Genomic DNA, 21,178 nt, shown 5'->3' on the forward strand with positions numbered 1-21,178 from the left:
TTACAAGAAAAAATTCGTTTCGCGTCCCGCTCGCATTCTTTTTCAGGGTTTTCTCCAGCCGGGGGTCAGGCCTATTCTCCACAATAAGGCAGACTCTTGAACGGCAGCGCACCTGTAGACCGGTTGACGTTACCGGCTGTCGCCTGGATGGGCGAGAATTCCGCAGAAAGCCGCTTAAGTCGACAACGCTGGAGTTGTCGTATTCGATTCGGTGGTCATTTACCATGCTATGCTCAGCGGGTGTACTCCTTCGTCACGCGAACTTGCGGACATCGTTTTTATGTTGTCGCAGCCCCTCGGAGGAGGTCTTCGTGTCCCCCACGTAAAAAAATTCACGATCAGCACGTGGTATGGAGTAAACCAGCCGTTGCGCTTTCTCTTCGGACGGCCTGTATTTTGGGCACGAAAAGGCGCAGGTGCCAGAAATCCATCTGCTACATCCACTTCCACGAGAAGCATGTCCGTACAGTTTCTCATGGCGAATTATGCGGCTTTCATGAAGCTTTGTGTGGTGATGGCCCAAACCTCCACACAGGGAGTCGGCGCGTCTTAAGAAATTGGTCCCCACAATTTCAGGCGCGCGGGCTAAACAGCGCGTGGCCGCGACAGCGGCCAGTAGCGCGTGACGGAGACCCTGCCAGCCGGCCATTGAGCGTTAGCGAAATGGCCGCATTCGCGAAGCGAGGGCGAAGCCACGATTAGGTTTCCGCGCCCGAAGGGCGCAGAGGGCTTTCACTGAGCAACAGGAAAATAATGTACTCCCGCTTGTGGGAAACCATCGATGTCTATAGCGTTGAAACGTCTCTCGAAGCCAGGCAAAGCGCCTGCCAGCGGATTACACCGCAACCTTACGGGAAAGCTGGAACTGCAGGGGCAAATACCCCCAAGTCTGGCAACAGACTTCTGCGACACCAAATAGAACCCTGCCCCACACATACTGCGCTACGTGTGGGTGTATGTGTGCCTTTTCTGTCCCTGTCTTTCGCGCTGCTCCCTTAAGTTATGTTGAACCAACTAGCCAACAAGTTCACTCTTTGAGGTATCAGTGGTGTTCCGATGTAACCGCCTGGTATAACTCAGTGCGCTCCAGAATGAGGGATTTGCCTTGTTAAGCTTCACCGCTGCACAGTGGCGTTATGCAAAGAAAACTAAACATCACGCTGTGAAGCTCTAGCCCTTCGTGGCCGAGAAGGGTTCGCTGCCGCCAAGTGGTTGATAAAACATTTACGGCTTCGAAGCAACTTAAAGGAATCAGTCATCTCATGGGACTGTCCGAGACGTTTGAATATTCAAGCTTGCAGGTGTATTTTCGATTTGTAATAATGGATATATCGAATTATTTTGCGATCCCCTTCGAATCCGATGTGTCCGACGGTCTTCAAGTGAGGTGAAACTTGAGGCACTCAGAGCGTGCGTTGCGTTAAAATGTCTGTGTATGCCCTGCTTTATGTTACCTCGCGAGTGTTCGCTTGAATTTATACAGATTGTTAAGACTATCAGCAGCGTTAAGAAATCCATCATCTGCGCATTTATTATTTGACCTGAAGTGTAGCAGCTGGCGTTTGAAGTAGACATCCGTAGTTGCGCCTCGTCGCAATTGTGCAGCAAGTTCACTATGCGATAACGCTTCAGGCCACCTGATTCATTGGTATCTTGTTATAATCTCTGTTGGCATAATTAAGTTTCTCCATGGCACTATTCCAAGCTATTCCAAGAAGTGGCTTGGTCTGTTCTCTAATGTAGAGGTTTGCTGCTAATTCGTTTGCGTGGCAGGTAGAAGAATGGAAGAAACATTTGCTATGCACTAGCGCGTTTATTAGACGTTTGGGTGCTCTTACGGTGACTGGAGACTGCGTGGGCGCCTTTTTTGTAATTAAAGAAGACAAAGCATCAGGTAACGTATGTGGCAGTTACGATTTCCCTGCTGGTGGGCTTCGCTGCACAACGCATCGTCGATGCACAGTACATGCTTTGTGGCATAACACAGCTGCAATGCCATAAAGCTGACTATAGTGAATCTGTCATCTTGTAGGACGTATATATAATGTAAATTATAATATATAGTGCATTGAATCCAAGGGGCAGTGCAAGCATGGCGTGAACAAGCAGGGTACGAGTCAAAACATGGGCGGCGTGCGCAGCACAGATTTCTTTGCGCTCCACAATGAAGGAATTGCTTTGTAAGCTTTACCGCTACACAGGGGTGTAATGCGACGAAAACTAAATGCCACGCTGTGAAGCTTGCTACCTGTGGCTGCAACTAGTTGCCGGAGAGATGTATTGCCAGGTTGCTTCAGTGGCGCAAATTGTTGTCTGGTCCGATACGTACACGTTTCACACGAACAGGTTGATGAAAAATAAGTAATGGGAAAACTTTAACGGCTTCACAGCAGCTTTAGAACGAACAATTGTCTCGAGGGACAGTCTGAGACGCATGAATATTTATTGATATTTACTGAGTATGTGCAGCACAATCTTCGTTTCATTGAGCTGCACATACTCAGTATATATCAAAACATGTACCAACTATATTTAAGCTTCAGACAGGCATTTTATGCATTTTTAATTACGGGTATATCGAACTATTTAGCGATGCCCTTTGATTCCGATGTATGCGAGTTTTACTGTATATACACTTAGCCGACAGTGTGCACTCGTAACACATTGGTCGGTTCAGCGAACCATTATGTGGTGAGGAGCACTGATTTTCCTGGCGTAAACAAATATATATATCAAAACGTTTATTGAGGGAAAAAAGAAAAGAAAAAAGTGTTTAGGGAGCGGGTGGGTGGGGCCCCTATTCCAGGGCTCCACTGGCTTGAGCGGCCCGCCGCGCCTGGTCGAGGAGTGCTAGTTGCACCACCCGATCCCCGCTGGCGAGCAAAGTCTCCCACTGCTCCCTTCCGGAAATTTTGCCGGCTATACTTTTTTTCATTATATGATATTTAGGAGATGTTGGTGCTTCTGTATAGCACCGGCTACTCCTTTTCACTGATGATAGGATATGTGAAAAGCACAGCAATGAAAAAAAAATATTTCATAAACAACAGCTAGGTAAAAAAAGTTATTCACAATGGTGTTTCATATATCGGCTTGATACCGCACGCATGCGATGGGAGCCATGCATGCATATGCGACATATATCGGTTGAGGATGGCCTAGATCCATCACCACGATGCGTTCGGTAGGCACCGGGAACTCCACTGATCTGATGAGAAAACAAGCAATCTGCATCGCTGCGCCTAGTACACACATACTGTGCTCCAAGTAGGGAGGCCGGCTTCGGCGTGACGCTCGTTCGCGTGGCGGCTCGATCGCCACAAGCATCCGTTTAAAACAAGCAATAATATTGATTATTCGGTGACTATCACGGAATATTAGAGCTAAACGTTTTTCTAAGGCACCTTTTGGGAAAAGCTGGCTTGGAACCGCAAAACAAGGCCCAAACAGCAGCTCATATGAATATATAGCACGCTAGCTGTTCCGATCATGTTTCAAACTTCGTCGTCCAAAAAAAAAAAAAAAAAAAAACCAGCTTCGTAAACTAATGCGCTTGATACGCCAGCAAGGTTAACACAAAAAAACGCCAGGCCTGCGCTGAAACCGCAGCACAGTCACAGCGAAAGCTGGAAGAGCGGCGTTTCTAGAGCCCGCTGTAAGCTCTCTTGGGGCTACAATACAAGTACACTAGAAAGGTACCCACTGCCCCATAAATCGCAATTTTTGTGAAGTTGGGAAACACCTACAAAGCCATTATTCGCCATTCTGCGGAGAAGCGAGGCACCAGCTGCACGTCTGTAAGGTATTATGTGCACTTCGTTGACGCGACGACTGATGACGATGAAGAATTATGGCTCAGCCCTTTGTAATGGGTTGGAAGCTTTAAACGGTCCACCAGTTATGTAATTTGCATTGGGTGACGCGCGGTCGCTATTTCCCTCTCCCGTCATGCTGTATAACATACGTTGACGCGGGAGAGAGACGGGGGGGGGGGGGGGCGAAGAACTTTACTGAGACTCCAAGGAAATGTATTACGTGCTTTTGGGCTTCCGTGGCAACCAATACAAGTACACTTGCGAGGAACGCACTATGCTCTACATGATTGTATTTTTACTGAGACCCCGAGGAAATGGTTCATGCGCTTATGGGCTTCCTTGGCAACCAAAACAAGTGCACTTGCGAGGAACCCACCACGCTATAAATCATTGTAATTTTACTGAGACCCCGAGGCGGTGCCCCGCGTTACACGGCGGCGAAGTCATCACGCCGTCAAAATGGGAAGAAGCTATTACAAGCTCCGGACTCGAAGCACAACTATGGGCAGTCCAACGGGCCCGCGACGCAGCAGAGAGACTTGGTCTTTCTGTTCAGACGTGGGAGCGGCCCGCAACGTGCTAGGGCGCGTTCCGAGGGACCGAAATAAAGTTTATTCATCCATCCATCCCGAGGAAATGGATCATGCGCTTATGGGCTTCCTTGGCAACCAATACGAGTGCACTTGCGAGGAACCCACTACGCTATAAATCATTGTAATATTTGAGAAGTAGGGCAGCAGGCATTGTGCCATTTTTCGTCATTCTACGGAGAGCGCTGGTACCTGCTAAACGCATGTAAGGCATTATGCGCACTTTGTTGATGCTGTGCCTGACGACGATGAAGAATTACGGCAGAGTCCTTTGTAATGGGTTGGAAGCATTCAACAACCTACTCGTTGCGCAATTAGCATTGTGTGACGCCTGGTTACAGAATTCGCGTTGTGCGACGCGTTGCGCGACGCTTGGTGCTTATTTTACTCTCTACCACGCTATATTGCATATGCTAATGTGGTTCCTTCCTGACATGAAGCCTGTATAGGACCTTTTTGCAAAGCAGTTTCAAGCACCAGCATGGCTCAGAGGTTGATTACTGGGCTCCCACGCAGAGGGCCCAGGTTCGAACCTCGTTCCGTCCTGGAATTTTTTTCTTATTTCGAGCGATACTGGTTACGGACACCGGCGGCGGCGGCGGCGGCGGCGGCGGACAACTACGGCGCCAAAAACGGCCGGTGAAATGATCTCATAACAGCTTTCGCTGTAAAATGAAACCTAATGCACTGTGCGGCTATGCCTGCGCAGTCATCCCATTGAGCTGAAACAAAACTGATTCCCACTCCTTGCGAACTGCGTGACCCTTAGTCAAAAAGTGGCCCTTCCCAAAGAAAGCAGCAAGTATGCACCTTAATTCGTGCGTCCATTAAATCAAGCCACCTGCATTTCCATGGTTAAATCGCATAATGAACGTCTCGCACGCACGTAGAGCCATGGGACTAGGCTAGGTACATCTCGCTTGGAATTTCCTAGGGACAGCACCAAAAAGTGGTCTGGCAACAGGGGCATGTTTTGGTGGCTCTTTAGTCGCTCCCAACCACGGCCTCCGAGAGTGCGCGTCGGTGTGCAATTTCTGAGGCCCTGCGCTTACTATGTTGTCGCTGAATCGTTCTCTGTCAGTGCTAGTAAGTGTCATATGCCGCATTAATTCATTTCACCGCCAACGGATGGCGGCACCGCCCCCCACAGAGAGCACCATCCGAGAGAGAGAATGTGTGAGAGATATAAGGCGCGTTTGTGAAGTGTCGTGTATTTGCCTCGGTAGCTTAGTCGGTTGAGCACCGGGCGCTTATCGTCGCGGGCCAAGAAGTCGTAGGTTCGATTCCCGGCGGGGGAAGCATTTTTTACACTTGTCTGTTTCTCATCCGTTAGCGTCCGTTTTATCAACGTCATATCCATGACGGAAATACGTCTTGGTGGACCTCAGCATGAAAAACTTTCGTGTTAAATAATGTGGACAGTAGAAGTGGACAGGAGTAAGCGCTGTCCTGTCCATTTTTACTGTCCACATTTCTTTTCAGTGCGCTTCAACCTAATTTTCCAAACATGAACGTAAACCAACTACCCAACTCGACATCTTGCTCCAATACAGCATTGTAGCCCCAGACGTCATATTTTTTAGCGCAAACAGGAAGAAAAAGAACGAACTGGCTGAGAAGAGAAGAAGACAGTGCACAGGGAAAGCCAACTAGCCCGAGAGGAAGTTTTATTGACAGCATTGTAAGCAGGAAAGGAGGCATGCATCAAGCAGCTGGTGTGTCTCCCTTCGTTTCAAAACAATCGTTCAATAGCGCTACGTAAGACCACAGTTGGTGAAAATCGACTCCAGTGTGTTGAAAACACTAATAACAAAACAAAACAAAACTGCAATATAATATTTGGCCCATCCAGCCAAGAATGCGTAATAAAAAAGAGGGCAGATCCCACACCTTGTGGGAATCGGTTTCATGCGATGTAGTCAGCAAGTACTTCTATGCTCTATTTTATGGCTTTGAGCCAAGAGTTACGAGGTGGATCGACTTATTTTTGGAAGTGTAGTAGCTGTGTGCACACCGTAGGCTTACCAGGCACGTTGACAACACTGGCGTTTAAAGGGTAACTTATGGTGCGACGTAAAGTCAGCCCTCACGTTAGAGTGCATACGTCAGTATTATCGAAACTAAGTGCACTTTATGGTGCAATCATAAAGTGAACTTAGTTAAGCCCCATGAGCAGCTGATCAGCCTCTATTTTCTGAACGTATGGACTTCTTTGGAAGCTTCGCTACCAGTTACATGTACCTTGCAGGAGATTTGTATAGTAGAGTGAACTCTGAATATGGTGCCAGTACACCTTTAATGTGTCGGGTGTGACCGGTCCCCTACCGAACTCATCATGTACGCACGTACCTGTAGGTGGCCGTCAAATCGATTCCCGTGGCTCCGGTCTTGATGTTCATGTTCATCGGGTTTTCGAGGAGGTACAGGATCTTCAGGTGGTGCTCGTTGTTGGTTCTATACACCTCACCGTAGTAGAAGTCCTTGTAGATAACGGCATCCACGATGGTGTCGCTGCCTTGCTCTTTCAAGTGTGCTTCGTAGCTCTGGTACACGGTGCACGTGTCCACGGGACACCGGTCTTTGAGAAACGGCTCGCGTCCATTCAGGGTCTCCGGCCAGCTGCCGTGCAGGATTATGCTCTTCATGGTCGTCGTCTCTGCGCACACACCAATGTAGACAAGCGCGGTGACTACGTTTCCTAGCTGCTCGACATTTTGAGGCGCCAGGTTCAGTAATAAAAAAATTACACCATTTTCCGCTAAAGGGGACCATGAGGCGATGCGAAGCCAGAGCACTTGCACGATCGCGTTCCGTTGGCGTTCGTTGGGCATGCTACCGACCTCGCGTCGTGGAACGCGAAGAGGAATGCTACGCGCGTCTTGTCCTCCCTCTAGCCTGGCCTTTAATTCTCACAGGGCGAGCGGGGAACGCGGTCGACAGGCGTGCGAGAGGAGGGCAGCGTAGGAGAGGAGAGACAGGGGGAGGGGACGCGCATGCGCTCGAGCTCATCGCGGCGTTGCGCAGGAGAGAATTTCGGCATGTCTAGCCCGCGTTTCAGAGGAAGAGTGGAAAGGGGAGGGGAGAGGGAAAGTGGAGAGGAGGTGTGTGGAGAGGGTACGCGCATGCGCAGTAAGGGTGGTCACGCCGCACACCACCACCACCGGATTGAACTCCGCCATAAGATACTTCGCATATGGGTCATTCCACGCCAAACGTCCCAAACATTGCGCTCGACCCTCTCCAATTGTATTGTAAAAAAATGTGGACGTTCATATCAGAGCGCTATTTGACCTCGGAAAGTATTTTTTGGAAAAAAAATTTTTCTTGCCTGTTACAGTGATTTTGAATTTTGCCGTAGTGATTGAAACATAGGTTGCGAAAAAATACTGTAAAATATACAATACTTCACGGAACGCCTTAAATATCTGCTGTTTATTTGAAAAGGAATAGCACTATCTTATTATCGCCCATTGACGACCACTACTTTGTCTCACGATGTGCTTTGTGGTGAAGCAATGCTGCAATTCTGCGCCCATTTTGATTATTTTTTTAAAAATTCTACGAATATTGCAGACAAAATATGACTATATCACATGGCTGGATAGTTGGCAGTAAGCGTGTCAAAAAAGTATTGAAGTCGATGACCGACTAGTTTCGAAGTGGAAGGGGCGCAAACATTGAAAAATGTGTGAAATGCCCCACGTTCAGGCACATGTAGAGTGGTGATGCGGTCCAAGTAAAAATGCACGCTTGGTCTCGTTGGGAAGAGTAAACAAAGGATATTTATTTGTGAAAGTTTCATCGGAGTGTTTTTTTTTTTTTTGTTTTAGGCGAGAAACAAAAATTTATGTTGAGCGTTCGCGGCGTGCCTGGGCGGGGTCCCGTAAGTCCGCTTCACTGCGCCGCCACTGTTCCTTGGGGCAACGGAAGTATGCAGCGCCCACGCGGGTGGCAAGATCGTGCGCTGCTGTGAGTTTTCACGTTGCTGAAAACTTACAAACAATGTATATGGCTGGCAGAATGTTTCGGAAGGGCACTAAAGGCTGCCGGTTAGTAGTCGGAGCAGAGCACGATTTCATTGCCACGTCACTGCATGCACACGTACGACAGGCGCAGAGCTTGGGTTGTGTTTTCGATCTCTGCGGAGGTTGCAGTTCTTACTTCCGTTGCCGACGTATGGTCTTCGCCACTTGGAATGCCTGTGTTGCCGAGTAGGTGGTGAGCCCGGCATTACGAGTGCTCAGTGATGATGGCACGAAATGGTGAAACGTGCGCGTACCTTTGAGGGAGATTGTAGACTCAAACCTTGCTGACAGCTCAACTTTCTTCCACGCTGCATGCGATGCCTTCATCTTAGTAATCGCCTTGCGATAACTAAGCGAAGGCGATAGACAATTAAAAGCACGAAGCCGCCTTAAAGGCGGTTTCGTCCTTTTGTATATTTATCGCTTTCGGTTTCCGTTGTACAGGCTCTCCGTCTAAAATATGACACGATAGCAGTATACTCACCGTTCGCAATGTTTATCTTACGCGCTGTCAAGGGATGCAGCCGAAAGACGAACCTTCGAGTGCCGCGTGCTCGCTCGGCGACGCAATCATCGGAGAAAAGTTCACCTCTGCCGAAGATCCGAGCGTAAGAATACGTAGCACCATTCGGCTCCGAGGCACGAATGGCGCGAGTCACGTTCAAGGGAGCTGCCCATAAAAAATAATTATAAGTGTATTCCCGGTGCCTGTTAGCCACTTTTATTATATAATAATATATTTTAAACGAACCATCACTCGTTTTCCCTGACACTTCGTCGGCGGCACTGCGGAAAGCCGAAGAATGCGTGTCAAAACGTGAAAACTCACAGCAGCACACGATCTTGCCACCCGCGTGGGCGCTGCATACTTCCGTTGCCCCAAGGAACAGTGGCGGCGCAGTGAAGCGGACTTACGGGACCCCGCCCAGGCACGCCGCGAACGCTCAACATAAATTTTTGTTTCTCGCCTAAAACAAAACAAAAAAAAACACTCCGATTAAACTTTCACAAATAAATCTCCTTTGTTTACACTTCCCAACGAGACCAAGCGTGCATTTTTACTTGGACCGCATCACCACTCTACATGTGCCTGAACGTGGGGCATTTCACACATTTTTCAATGTTTGCGCCCCTTCCACTTCGAAACTACTCGGTCATCGACTTCAATACCTTTTTGACACGCTTACTGCCAACTATCCAGCCATATCATGTAGTCATATTTTGTCTGCAATATTCGTAGAATTTTAAAAAAATAATCAAAATGGGCGCGGAATTGCAGCATTGCTTCACCACAAAGCACATCGTGAGACAATGTAGTGGTCGTCAGTGGGCGATAATAAGATAGTGCCATTCGTTTTCAAGTAAACAGCAGATATTTAAGGCGTTCCGTAAAGTATTGTATATTTTAGAGTATTTTTTCGCAACCTACCGAGTATTTTTTCGCAACCCACTACGGCAAAATTCAAATCACTGTAACAGACAAGAAATTTTTTTTCCAGAAAATATTTTCCGAGGGCAAATAGTGCACTGATATGAACGTCCACAATTTTTTACAATACAATTGGAGAGGGTCGAGCGCAATGTTTGGGGCGTTTGGCGTGGAATGACCCATCTAAAATAATAATTGTTAGGGACTCCGAGCCGCCTCCTGAGGCCACCAAGACCAAACTGCGGGCCAGCTCTGCTCAGTAAAGTCTATTTCTTCTTCTCCTAGGGTTTCACGTCCCAAAACCATGACATGATTAAGAGGGACGCCGTGTGGAGGGCCCCGGAAATTTCGACCATCTGGGGTTCTTAAACCTAAAAAAACAAGCCGGCAGATCCCACGCATTGTGGGAATCGATGTAATGCGAAGCAGCCAGCAAAGAGCTGCATACATCGTTTTGTATGTCATTGAGGAAAATGCGTGTCATGGTTTTCATCTTAACTTCTATCATTTATGTTCGTCACACAGTAACCTCGCGCAATACCAATTTCGGGGTAGATCGAGGTAGCGAAACGGCCGCCAGGGCCCTATGAGCGTGGCACATAAGTCATGCTGTACATGATATGCATGTCATGATTTTCATGTTAACTCGTGTTATTTACATTGGTTACACAGTCACGTCGCAAGATACCAATTTTGGTGTATATAAAGCTAGCGAAACGGCCGCCAGCGCACCATGAGCGTGGCACGTAAGTCATACTGTACATGACACGCGTGTCATGATTTTCATGTTAACTCGTGTTATTTATGTTCGTTACACAGTCACGTCGCAAGATACCAATTTTGGTGTATATAAAGCTAGCGAAACGGCCGCCAGCGCCCCATGAGCGTGGCACGTAAGTCATGCTGTACATGACATGCGTGTAATGATTTTCATGTTAACTCGTGTGTTATTTATGTTCGTCACACAGTCACGTCGCGCAATACCAATTTTGGGGTAGATCAAGCGAGCGAAAAGGCCGCCAGCGCCCCATGAGCGTGGCACGTAAGTCATGCTGTACATGACATGCATGTAATGATTTTCATGTTAACTCGTGTGTTATTTATGTTCGTCACACAGTCACATCGCGCAATACCAATTTTGGGGTAGATCAAGCGAGCGAAAAGGCCGACAGCGCCCCATGAGCGTGGCACGTAAGTCATGCTGTACATGACATGCGTGTGATGATTTTCATATTAACTCGTGTTATTTATGTTAGTCACACAGTCACGTTGGAAGATACCAATTTTGGTGTATATCAAGTTAGCGAAACGGCCGCCAGCGCACCATGAGCGTGGCACGTAAGTCATGCTGTACATGACATGCGTGTCATGATCACGGTGTAAGAATATACTCAGGTGATGACACTCTTCCCCCAACGCATGGGAAACCGCAATCCACGCGCGTCCAGATAATGTTCGGGTTCTTATCAGATGACTTGCAGAGGGCGCTACGAAAAGCGGGGCAGTCGTCTCCATAGCAACGCGCATGCTGCTGATAACATGCATTTTTCTGTGCCATTTTGCTGGATAATGTGCATCCGCCAAGCGGCGTCGAGGGGCGAAATCGAGAGAGCAACAGGAGAGGGCACGGCGAGCATGGGCGGTGATGACGTAGCACCACCGTGATTCGGCTACTCGCAAGCGCTCTCCGCCTCAAGCCAATAGATGGCGCACCGCTCAACGGACCGACGACCGAACATTTTCTGGCCGCTTAGGCGAGCGCAGTGTCAACACCTGAATATTCTTACACCGTGGTCATGATTTTCATATCAACTCCTGTTTTTGTGTTCGTCACACAGTCACGTCACGCAATACCAATTTCAGGATAGATCAAGCTAGCGAAACGGCCGCCAGCGCACCATGAGCGTGGCACGTAAGTCATACTGTACATGACACGCGTGTCATGATTTTCATGTTAACTCGTGTTATTTATGTTCGTTACACAGTCACGTCGCAAGGTACCAATTTTGGTGTATATAAAGCTAGCGAAACGGCCGCCAGCGCCCCATTAGCGTGGCACGTAAGTCGTGCTGTACATGACATGCGTGTAATGATTTTCATGTTAACTCGTGTGTTATTTATGTTCGTCACACAGTCACGTCGCGCAATACCAATTTTGGGGTAGATCTAGCGAGCGAAAAGGCCGCCAGCGCCCCATGAGCGTGGCACGTAAGTCATGCTGTACGTGTCATGCGTGTCATGATTTTCATGTTAACTCGTGTTATTTATGTTCGTTACACAGTGACGTCACGCAATGCCAATTGCGGGGTAGATCAAGCTAGCGAAACTGCCGCCAGCGCACCATGAGCGTGTCATGTAAATAATTCTGTATATGACATGCGTGTCATGATTTTCATGTTATGGCTTGTCATTTATGTTCGTCATACAGTCATGTTACGCCATACCAATTTTGGTGCACATTCGATTAACCAAGCGGCCAGGAGAGCACAAAGTCGTAGGCGGCTAGATAGATAGATAGATAGATAGATAGATAGATAGATAGATAGATAGATAGATAGATAGATAGATAGATAGATAGATAGATAGATAGATAGATAGATAGATAGATAGATAGATAGATAGATAGATAGATAGATAGATAGATACGCTCGAAGTCGCAGAAGTTTGCTAAGAAATGCTTCGCATTTAATATAAGTGCACGGGCCTCTATAGCATTTCGCCTACATCGAAATGCGGCCGCCGCGGTCGGGATTAGATCCCACGAACTTCGGGTCAACAGTCAAAACCGCGACGGGCGGACGGCTGTTCTACCGCCGGCCTGCGCCACCGGTACCACCGGGAGGACGTCCCGAGCAGAGAGACGTTGTTTTCACAGCCACGGCCGGTCTAGAGGCGCGCGCTCGCTCCTTCCCTTACGGCCTGAGCAGCCGCCGGGAGTACAATGGAACTTTTTCTATACAGTCACGACGGCGCGCTCCGCGTGAGGGCGTCGCGAGCCAACCGCCCAAAGCGCGTTTCGCCGCATGCGCGTCGTGTTGTAAACCAACTGTGCCCGGTCAATTTCTCGTGCTAATTACTTCTTTCGGTTGCAGCAAGCGGTGAAGGAAGTACAGGTGCGTGTGGGGACAGTCTGCCTTTCTCGGCACTCGGCAATAGAAAACGCACACGCAGCGCTACTAGCAACAACAATATTTTTTAAGACCCGACCACCTTATATTCGATGGAGGCGAAAATGCCTGAGGCCCGTGTGCTTAGATTTCTGTGGCTAGAAAATGAATTTTCAGGCTACATTAAGTGCATCCAGGATTCCTCTCGCCGCTGGCGTTGGAAACTTTACAGACGAGACGTACACTGCCCTGCTTTTCACCACACAGTCCACAGTGGAGACAGTCCGATTTCTTCTGAGAAAAGAAGTAAACTACGTGCTCACGAAGAAATTTAACAGTGATCCTGTAGAGGCATTGTTTGGAAAATTGAGGGCAATGTGCGGGGGCAATGACGCGCTAGACGCAAGAGCCGTCACAGCTGCTTTGACCCACATTGTCAAGGAAAAGGCGCTACCTTCAAAAGACATGGGCATTCGCGACGAAAACATTGAAGAAGCGGCGGTGTCTATTCCGGAAGATGTTATTGAGGAACTTCAAGCTCTGCGAGAACCTCCTCGCAAACCACCGAACTCTGTTGCCTATTCAGGCTTGGTGTATGTAGGTGGTTACATTGCCAAACTCATCACTGATGTCGGTTGCGAAACATGCGCCATGCTAGTGACGACAAACAAAACGTGCAGTCCTTTGTATCATCTCCGTCAGCAAGAAGCCTATGATCTACACTACCCAAAGCCGGAGTTACTATCAATGCTGGACACAATTGTAACGTTCTTCGAGAAAGCAGTCAAATATCTTCCTCGAACGAAATTATCCTCGAGACTCTGCAATTGACTGTTGAGCCATACCTTGAAGATTCGCCACTTCTGGACTGTCCGGAAGGTGTGGACATGTCACGCGAGAGTGCTGGCTCATATTATTTCTGAGAAGTTTCTCCGGATTCTTCTTATTAACTACACAAAAAAGTTAACAGATCAGAATGACAGGCCTTCCGGTTTTATTCACAAGCCCTCGCGGAAGCATATCAGGCTGTGACAGACTTGACTCCTTTAAACTGTGATCGTCACTACAGTGTTTTACCAGCAGTGATTTTTTTCAGTTCTCCATGCGGATATTGTTGTAGTACCAAGGAAAACATTCTGTTTCCAATTGAAAGGATTCTCTGAAAGTTTTTTATGTTTCCTCTTTGTCTGCAGCGTGGCCGTCCCCATTATGCAGTGACTTTCACTTTTTTGAAGTATTTGTTTCAATATTAAAGCACGAATTAAGATGCCTCCAACAAAAAATGTGCAATTTTGTTATTCTCAAGTACAGCGACGGCCGGCACATACATTTGAAATAAACATTTCCTAAACCATGATTAAACCGTTTCCTCAACCAAATGCAATGTTCATCCTCTTACCTATTCTCGAAGTTACAGAAACCTAAAAAAAAACAAGGCTGTGTTGTAACCGCGTCGATGCTTTGCCGAGCAACAGAAGCGGCCTTATGAGCGGCCTGCGCCACCACTTCTGTAAAGCGGAATTTACCAGAGTCATCATATATACTTGCTACCATGTTTCTATTGCATTGGTACCATGAATACCATATAGAGTAACTTCAGAAAGCGCCACGGTAAGTCGCAAGCCGAGCACTCCCTGCGCGCGCTAGCCTCTGCAACGGCCAGGAGTGAGTTAGGGAGCAGTTAGAGTTACTGTATATGCTACCTTTAGGTAGCAGAGTTGCGCATCTGTCTTCCAACGCCGCTAGCAACCATGCATTGCGGAGAAGCTGCCGGTTGGGCCAATTTTTTTATTTCTTGACGCCGCCGCTGCAGCGAACTGAACTATACTAGCCATCGACAGCCAATGTTTATCTCCAGTCTTCGACACGCCAGACAGGTTAATCGGCGGCACGGTAGGCATGTCGCCTGCAAAAACGAAGCGCGACTTCACCGCATAGCTGTGGTTGCTAGCCGGACCTATGCGCAACTCTGCTACCTAAAGGTAGCATATACAGTGACTCTAGGAGCAGTTGGCTCGGAGCGCCCCCACGAAATTGCGGCCATAGGTAGCAACAGCCCCCCGTGCGCAGGCCGTAAAGGAAGGAGCGAGCGCGCGCCTCCAGACCGGCCGTGTCACAGCTCACCCGTCTAGGGCGGGGCTTCTGCTCCGCGACGCCATTTGTCACGTGCTAGGCAGTTTATTTTAAATGCGAAGCATTTCTTAGCGAACCTCTGCGACTTTGAGCGTCTCTATCTATCTATCTATCTAGCCGCCTACGACTTTGTGCTCTCCTGGCCATTTCGTTAATTGCATTTACACCAAAATTGGTATGGCGAAAGATGACTTCATGACGGACATAAATGACAGGTCAAAACATGAAAATCATGATATCCATGTCACGAACGACATGATTTGCATGCCACTGTTTTGGTGCTCTTGCGGCCGCTTCATTAATTTGCTATATACCAAAATTGGTATGGCGTGACAAGAGCGTATGACGAACATAAGTGGCAGGTCCTAACGTGCAAATCATGACACGCATGTCATGTACAGCATGACTTGCGTGCCACGCTCACGGTGCGCTGGCGGTCGTTCGGCTAATTTGATATATACCAAAATTGGTATCGCGCGACGTGACTGTGTGACGAACACAAATAACAGGTGTAACATGAAAATCATGACACGCATGTCATGCACGGTATGCCTTACGTGCCACGCTCATGGTGCGCTGGTGGTCGTTTCGCTAGCTTGATATACACCAAAATAGGTATCTCGTGACGTAACTGTGTGACAAACATAAATAACAGGAATTAACATGAAAATCATGACATGCATGTCATGTACATCATGACTTACGTGCCACGCTCATGGTGCGCTGGCGGTCGTTTCGCTAGCAAGCTTGATAAAGACCAAAATTGGTATTGCGCGACGTCTGTGTGGCGAACATAAATAACAGGTGGTAACACGAAAATCATGACATGCATGTCATGTAGGTATGATTTAGACGCCACGGTCATGGCGCACTCTCGGCCATTTTTTTTTACCTAGATGTATACCTAAATTGGTATGGCATGACAGGAGTGGCGAACATAAATAGCAGGTCACGCATCCTATATATGTAGCAGAATATATGTTCCATTAGCGATATATGGCGAACTAGATGTCACGACATGAATGACTTCATTAGCCTCAATGACAAAGAAGACGGTGTATGCAGCTCTTTGCTGGCTGCTTCGCATTACATCGATTCCCACACTGCGTGGGATCTGCCGATCTTTTACAGCGAAAGCTGTTATGAGATCATTTCACCGGCCGTTTTTGGCGCCGTAGTTGTCCGCCGCCGCCGCCGGTGTCCGTAACCACTATCGCTCGAAATAAGAAAAAATTTCCACGATGGAACGGGGTTCGAACCTGGGCCCTCTGCGTGGGAGCCCAGTGCTGTACCTCAGAGCCATGCCGGTGCTTGAAACTGCCTAGCAAGAAGACGCTATAGAGGCTTCATGTCCAGAAGGAACCACATTAACATATGTAATTTACTGTGGTAGAAGAGTGAAATAACAACCACGCCCCACACAACGCGAATTCTGTAACCAGGCGTCACACAATGCGAATTGAGCAACGAGTGGGCTGTTGGATGCTTCCAACCCATTACAAGGGGCTCTGAAATAATTCTTCATCTTCATCAGGCACAGCACCAACAAAGTGCGCATAATGCCTTACATGTTTTTAGCGGGTACCACGGCTCTCCGTTGAATGACGAAAAATGGTATAGTGGCTGTTTCCCTATGACACACAAATTATGATGAGCTATAGCGTAGTGGGTTCCTCGCAAGTGCACTTGCATTGGTTGCCAAGGAAGCCCATAAGCCCATCATCCATTTCCTCAGGGTCTCGATAAAGTTCTTCCCTCCTCTCTCTGTCTCTCTTTCTCACGTCAACGTATGTTATATTGCATGGTGGGAGAGTGAAATAGCGACCGGGCGTCACATAATGCGAATTACGTAACTGGTGAGCCGTTTAAAGCTTCCAACCCATTACAAGGGCTGAGCCACAATTCTTCATCGTCATCAGTCGTCACGTAAACAAAGTGCACATAATGCCTTACATATGTGTGGCTGGAACCTCGCTTCTGCGCACAATGATGAATAATGGCGTTGTAGGTGCTTCCCAACTTCACAAATATTGTGATTTGTAGCGTAGTGGATACCTCGCTAGCGTACTTGTATGAGTAGCTCCAAGAGAGTTTACAACGGGCTCTAGAAATGCCGCTCTTCCAGCTTTCGCTGTGACTGTGCTGCGCTTTCCGCGCAGGCCTGGCGTTTTTATTGCGATAGCAATTATATGGACAGTCTCGGCTGGATTTTGCCGTCGCCGTCGCCGCCGTCATGCACCGTATATGTATAAGTATGTTTATATATCTGAAAGACCCAAAGAAAAATAATTCAGAAAAATGCTTCAGAAGCGCGGAATCGAACCAGGGACCTCTTGCTCCGCAGCGTGTGGCGCTATCCATTACGCCACGAAACGCAGATCCTCCACGTAGCTAAGGGCGAGCGTTATATACGCACCCGTTACAGCTGGACGGACTCAGAGACGGCTGCACTTATAAGCGTTTCTTCATTACCGGCGAGATGGCGTTCAGAGCGCGACGGGCGCATTTAAAAGTCGTCGGCGAGCTCGCTCGCTTCTTCTTATTCGCACTTTCCGCGAACTGTAGGTGGCGCGCAAGTCGACTCAAGATGGCTGTTCGAGGGATGATAGGCGCTCCGCTTTGCCCGAAGAGACCCTTGTAAACACAGCTCGTTGCGTGTTCTTCAGCGTGGTGCGACACGTTTTGCACGATGTGCGACAGCACATCAGCTGTAAACAGGAGTCTTTCCCTCTCAGGTGTCCACAGCAGCTCGGAGTCTGCACAGCACGTCTCCGTTAAATAGCAAAAATATGTGTTTCAATGAACAGTAAAAGTTATTGGCAGATACACAGGGCCCCACTTTTCGTCTAAGACACTCTCTCGATCCGTTTTAAGTTCATAAAACAGCTTGGTGTTAAACATACGCATCATGCCACCTTAGCTCGAAGCCTGCATAGATTGATTGTCTGCATTGTACAGGCCTCCCACGCGCGCAAGACCGTTGTCACGCGGGCACTTTTGATCATGGTCAGGGCCGATCTTGATTAGGCTCGGTCCGAATCAGGTGCTCCTGCACGATCTCTCGATCGTGATCAGGCGCAATCGAGATCACGACGATTGTTATTTTGGTGACGTCTACGCCGAACTCGACGAGGATCAGTTTCGACTAATCACGATTAAAAGATGCGATACGGATCAGCTTTGATCACGATCACATGCACCCGTGCAATACTGTTATTATAAATCGCTATGAATATTATTCGATCGCATCGAAACAGCTTCATAAGATTACGACCGAGCGTAATCCCGATGGCCCTGGCCGCGATCAAAAGTGCCCGTACAAGGTCGGAGCTTATTGAAATATTTCACGGAATTCGCTTGTGTATCGAAGCCGGTATTGAATCTCTTTAAAAACAACTGCGAAGATCACACGAAAACAAGCAACTTCGCAACCACTAGGTTTGCTCGCTTGCTTGATCGTTCCTTTAACTTCCCGCAGTTTGCAGCATTTTTTGTTTACTGTCCATCGCGTCGCGTCACGCTAGCACGTATGGGCTTCTACGTCAATTAAAGCGAAAAGTGAAAGTGATTTCCACTTACCTGTATTGCTCCAAAATAAATCATTGGGGATGAAATGTGCACTGCAGACCCGCATCGGCGGCGTCACAGGCTTACCGATACGAAGCCTCACCACCCATTCCTTTCTTTCCCGCGGATCTTGAGGGAACGAATGGAGGCTTATCTTTTCTTCGGCAGCTCGATTTGTGCACCGGGGCACGCAGCACATCCGATTGTTGTTGTGCTTCTTGGCCATGACGCGCTTAAGAAGAGTACAAAGGCGCGAGGCATTTGACTAAAGCAGCCAAAACACGCGTCGTCGTCTGCCTATCCTCCAAGAGTCGTAGCCGCCATGCGCCGCGGTGCGGCGCGACAGTCTACGGACATCACGAATACTTGCGCAGGGAGAACCTTGCCCTTCCGCTGTCTGCTCGCGCGGTTTTCTCGTGCTGAGGGGAAGAGGGTTGCTTCACGCTTTCACCGTGATGTCCGCGCTCATGTTACGGAGCGTACGAAAGCCACTCGCGCTCAAGGGACGCCGCTAAACGAACAAACAGAAGATGAGCGCGAACTATCAAGTGTCACAGCTCGACACTTGAAGCACGCTAGTTTCCTTTGCTGCTTGGGCCGCCTTTGCAACAGGAGCGCTGTTCAAACTGAGAGTATCCATTGGCGAGCCTCACTTCTTATAGCATTAATTTCTTGCTATCGCATTCATTGCTTCGCCCTTGCGGCGAAACTGTGATTTTTTTTTCTTTTTCTCTCTCTCTCTCTTTTTTCTGTTTTGTTTGATGCGCGCAGCGCGCGGGCGCGGGTAGTACAGTTGTCCAATGTAGCGCGGGCAGTGCCGGTTTGGCCACACTTCGTGTCCGCGTTATCGGCGTACCCGCGCGTCTAGAGTTTGGTGTTCAGCTACTAACTACGGACATATCTACTAGCGCGAAAAACACACAAAGGACGATGTGAACACGGCAGACAGGACGCAGCGCTAATCTGCCGTCTTTACCTCGTCCTTTGTGTTTTTCGCGCTAGTAGATATGTCCACAGTTAATACGCACCAACTAGACCAACACGCTTCTCTAATTCAGCTACTACTTCGCGTACGCAGCTGCGAGAAACGGGGCAAATAAGGAAAAAATGAATATAAGTGTGTTTAAAGCGGCTCTTCGTCCCAGGTCAGACGTTGCAACCACGTACTACCTGGTACTGCGTCTTTCCGTTTGTGTGTGTGTGTGTGCGCGCGCGCGCGCGTGTGTGTGTGTGTGTGTGTACACACCATCAGAAGGGGGAAGGCTCGTTCCTAGGAGAAGCTATCGCATTGTGTGCGTGTGTGCGCGCATGTGCGTGCGCGGCTCCTCCGTAAGGACTACACTCTTGACGTTTCTCCGGCGTACTAATGAGCGGCAATGTTGACCTACGAGCTGGAAGTCATACAAGCATACGCAAGAACATATGTAAAGAGGAGGCAGACAACCTTCCCACCCGGAATGAACTCCTGGAACTACGCCCCTTACGGCTAGGCTTTTTTGTATTTTCTTTTGGCATGGTCGGCTCATGATCTAGAGGTTATGTATCCATCCTGTTGAGGGCCGATTATATGATCCATGTACTTCTCACAATTATATTCTGTGCTTGATAATGTGAGCTCGTGTACAGTATGCAACCACTCACTGGTGTTCATCGTAGCAGTGTTTGTAGATTTCGCAATTATTGATAACTTCCAAAGCTAACCAACCAGCTGAAATGCTGAACAGGAAAGAAGTCTCAATTTATCAGCATTACGTGCATTTCATATACACTCGGATTTGTATCTGTAGGCTGCAGCCTAATGAATTTGAAGGCTATCAGCCAGTAACGTATGAGAAGTAAGCATGTCATTTGAGATTAGGTTGTTGGGCCTGCCTCCTCTAGCTTGATATCTACCAGTGTTGCGGAGTTGCCACTCCGGAATTGGAATGAATCCGGAATCATTCCGCATTTTCGCGACCCTGTAATGGAATGGAAATGGCATGGGGACAACGCTTGAAGGAATGGAATGGGAATGGAATTAAGCGCCTTTTGTACGGAATGGAATGGGAATGGAATTGCGTCTTTTTTCGTAAATAGAGCACGTTTTTGTCTATGCGCTGTTTTTCAAACTTCAAACATTAGTAAGTTAGAGCCTCGAATTTAGAAATAAAGCCGTATTTTTAAAATGGCTTTGCTGATTACAAGCACGGCACATTTATAAGCAACGCGCCTACTACAAACCGAGGCATAAGCTAGTGTACAAACAAATGTATTATCCCAGCAGATACTGAAGGGAGAAACAAATTATCCCTGTGAGTTGGTTCCCATTGATACCCCCACACGAAAATAACACATACTCTAAGCACAGCCTGATCTTTATCTCACGAGCACTTTAGTACCTGACACACGTGAACAACCTTTCCGATTTTAGGTATCCAGACCATGTGCCATCTTCATGCTTTAAGTCCTTCAAGTGCCTTCTGAGAATAGGCCTAGTGCGCTGCAGCTTTGAACCGAACAGGCAGCGCCACCT

At 48.1% G+C, this 21,178-nt stretch overlaps 1 protein-coding gene across 1 annotated transcript in view; it reads right to left on the reverse strand.

Moving 5' to 3' along the window:
• The window catches only part of LOC119383601 (glycoprotein 3-alpha-L-fucosyltransferase A), a gene marked incomplete in the record, with an annotated part of 65,231 nt that overhangs the window by 28,034 nt on the left and 16,019 nt on the right, over positions 1–21,178 (reverse strand). Inside the window, 1 exon segment of the mRNA XM_037651847.1 lies at positions 6,755–7,061. Within this exon segment, the coding sequence (XP_037507775.1) occupies positions 6,755–7,061 (307 nt within the window).

Source organism: Rhipicephalus sanguineus, chromosome 2 (genome assembly GCF_013339695.2).
Source record: "Rhipicephalus sanguineus isolate Rsan-2018 chromosome 2, BIME_Rsan_1.4, whole genome shotgun sequence".
In the NCBI taxonomy this organism is placed as follows: domain Eukaryota; kingdom Metazoa; phylum Arthropoda; class Arachnida; order Ixodida; family Ixodidae; genus Rhipicephalus; species Rhipicephalus sanguineus.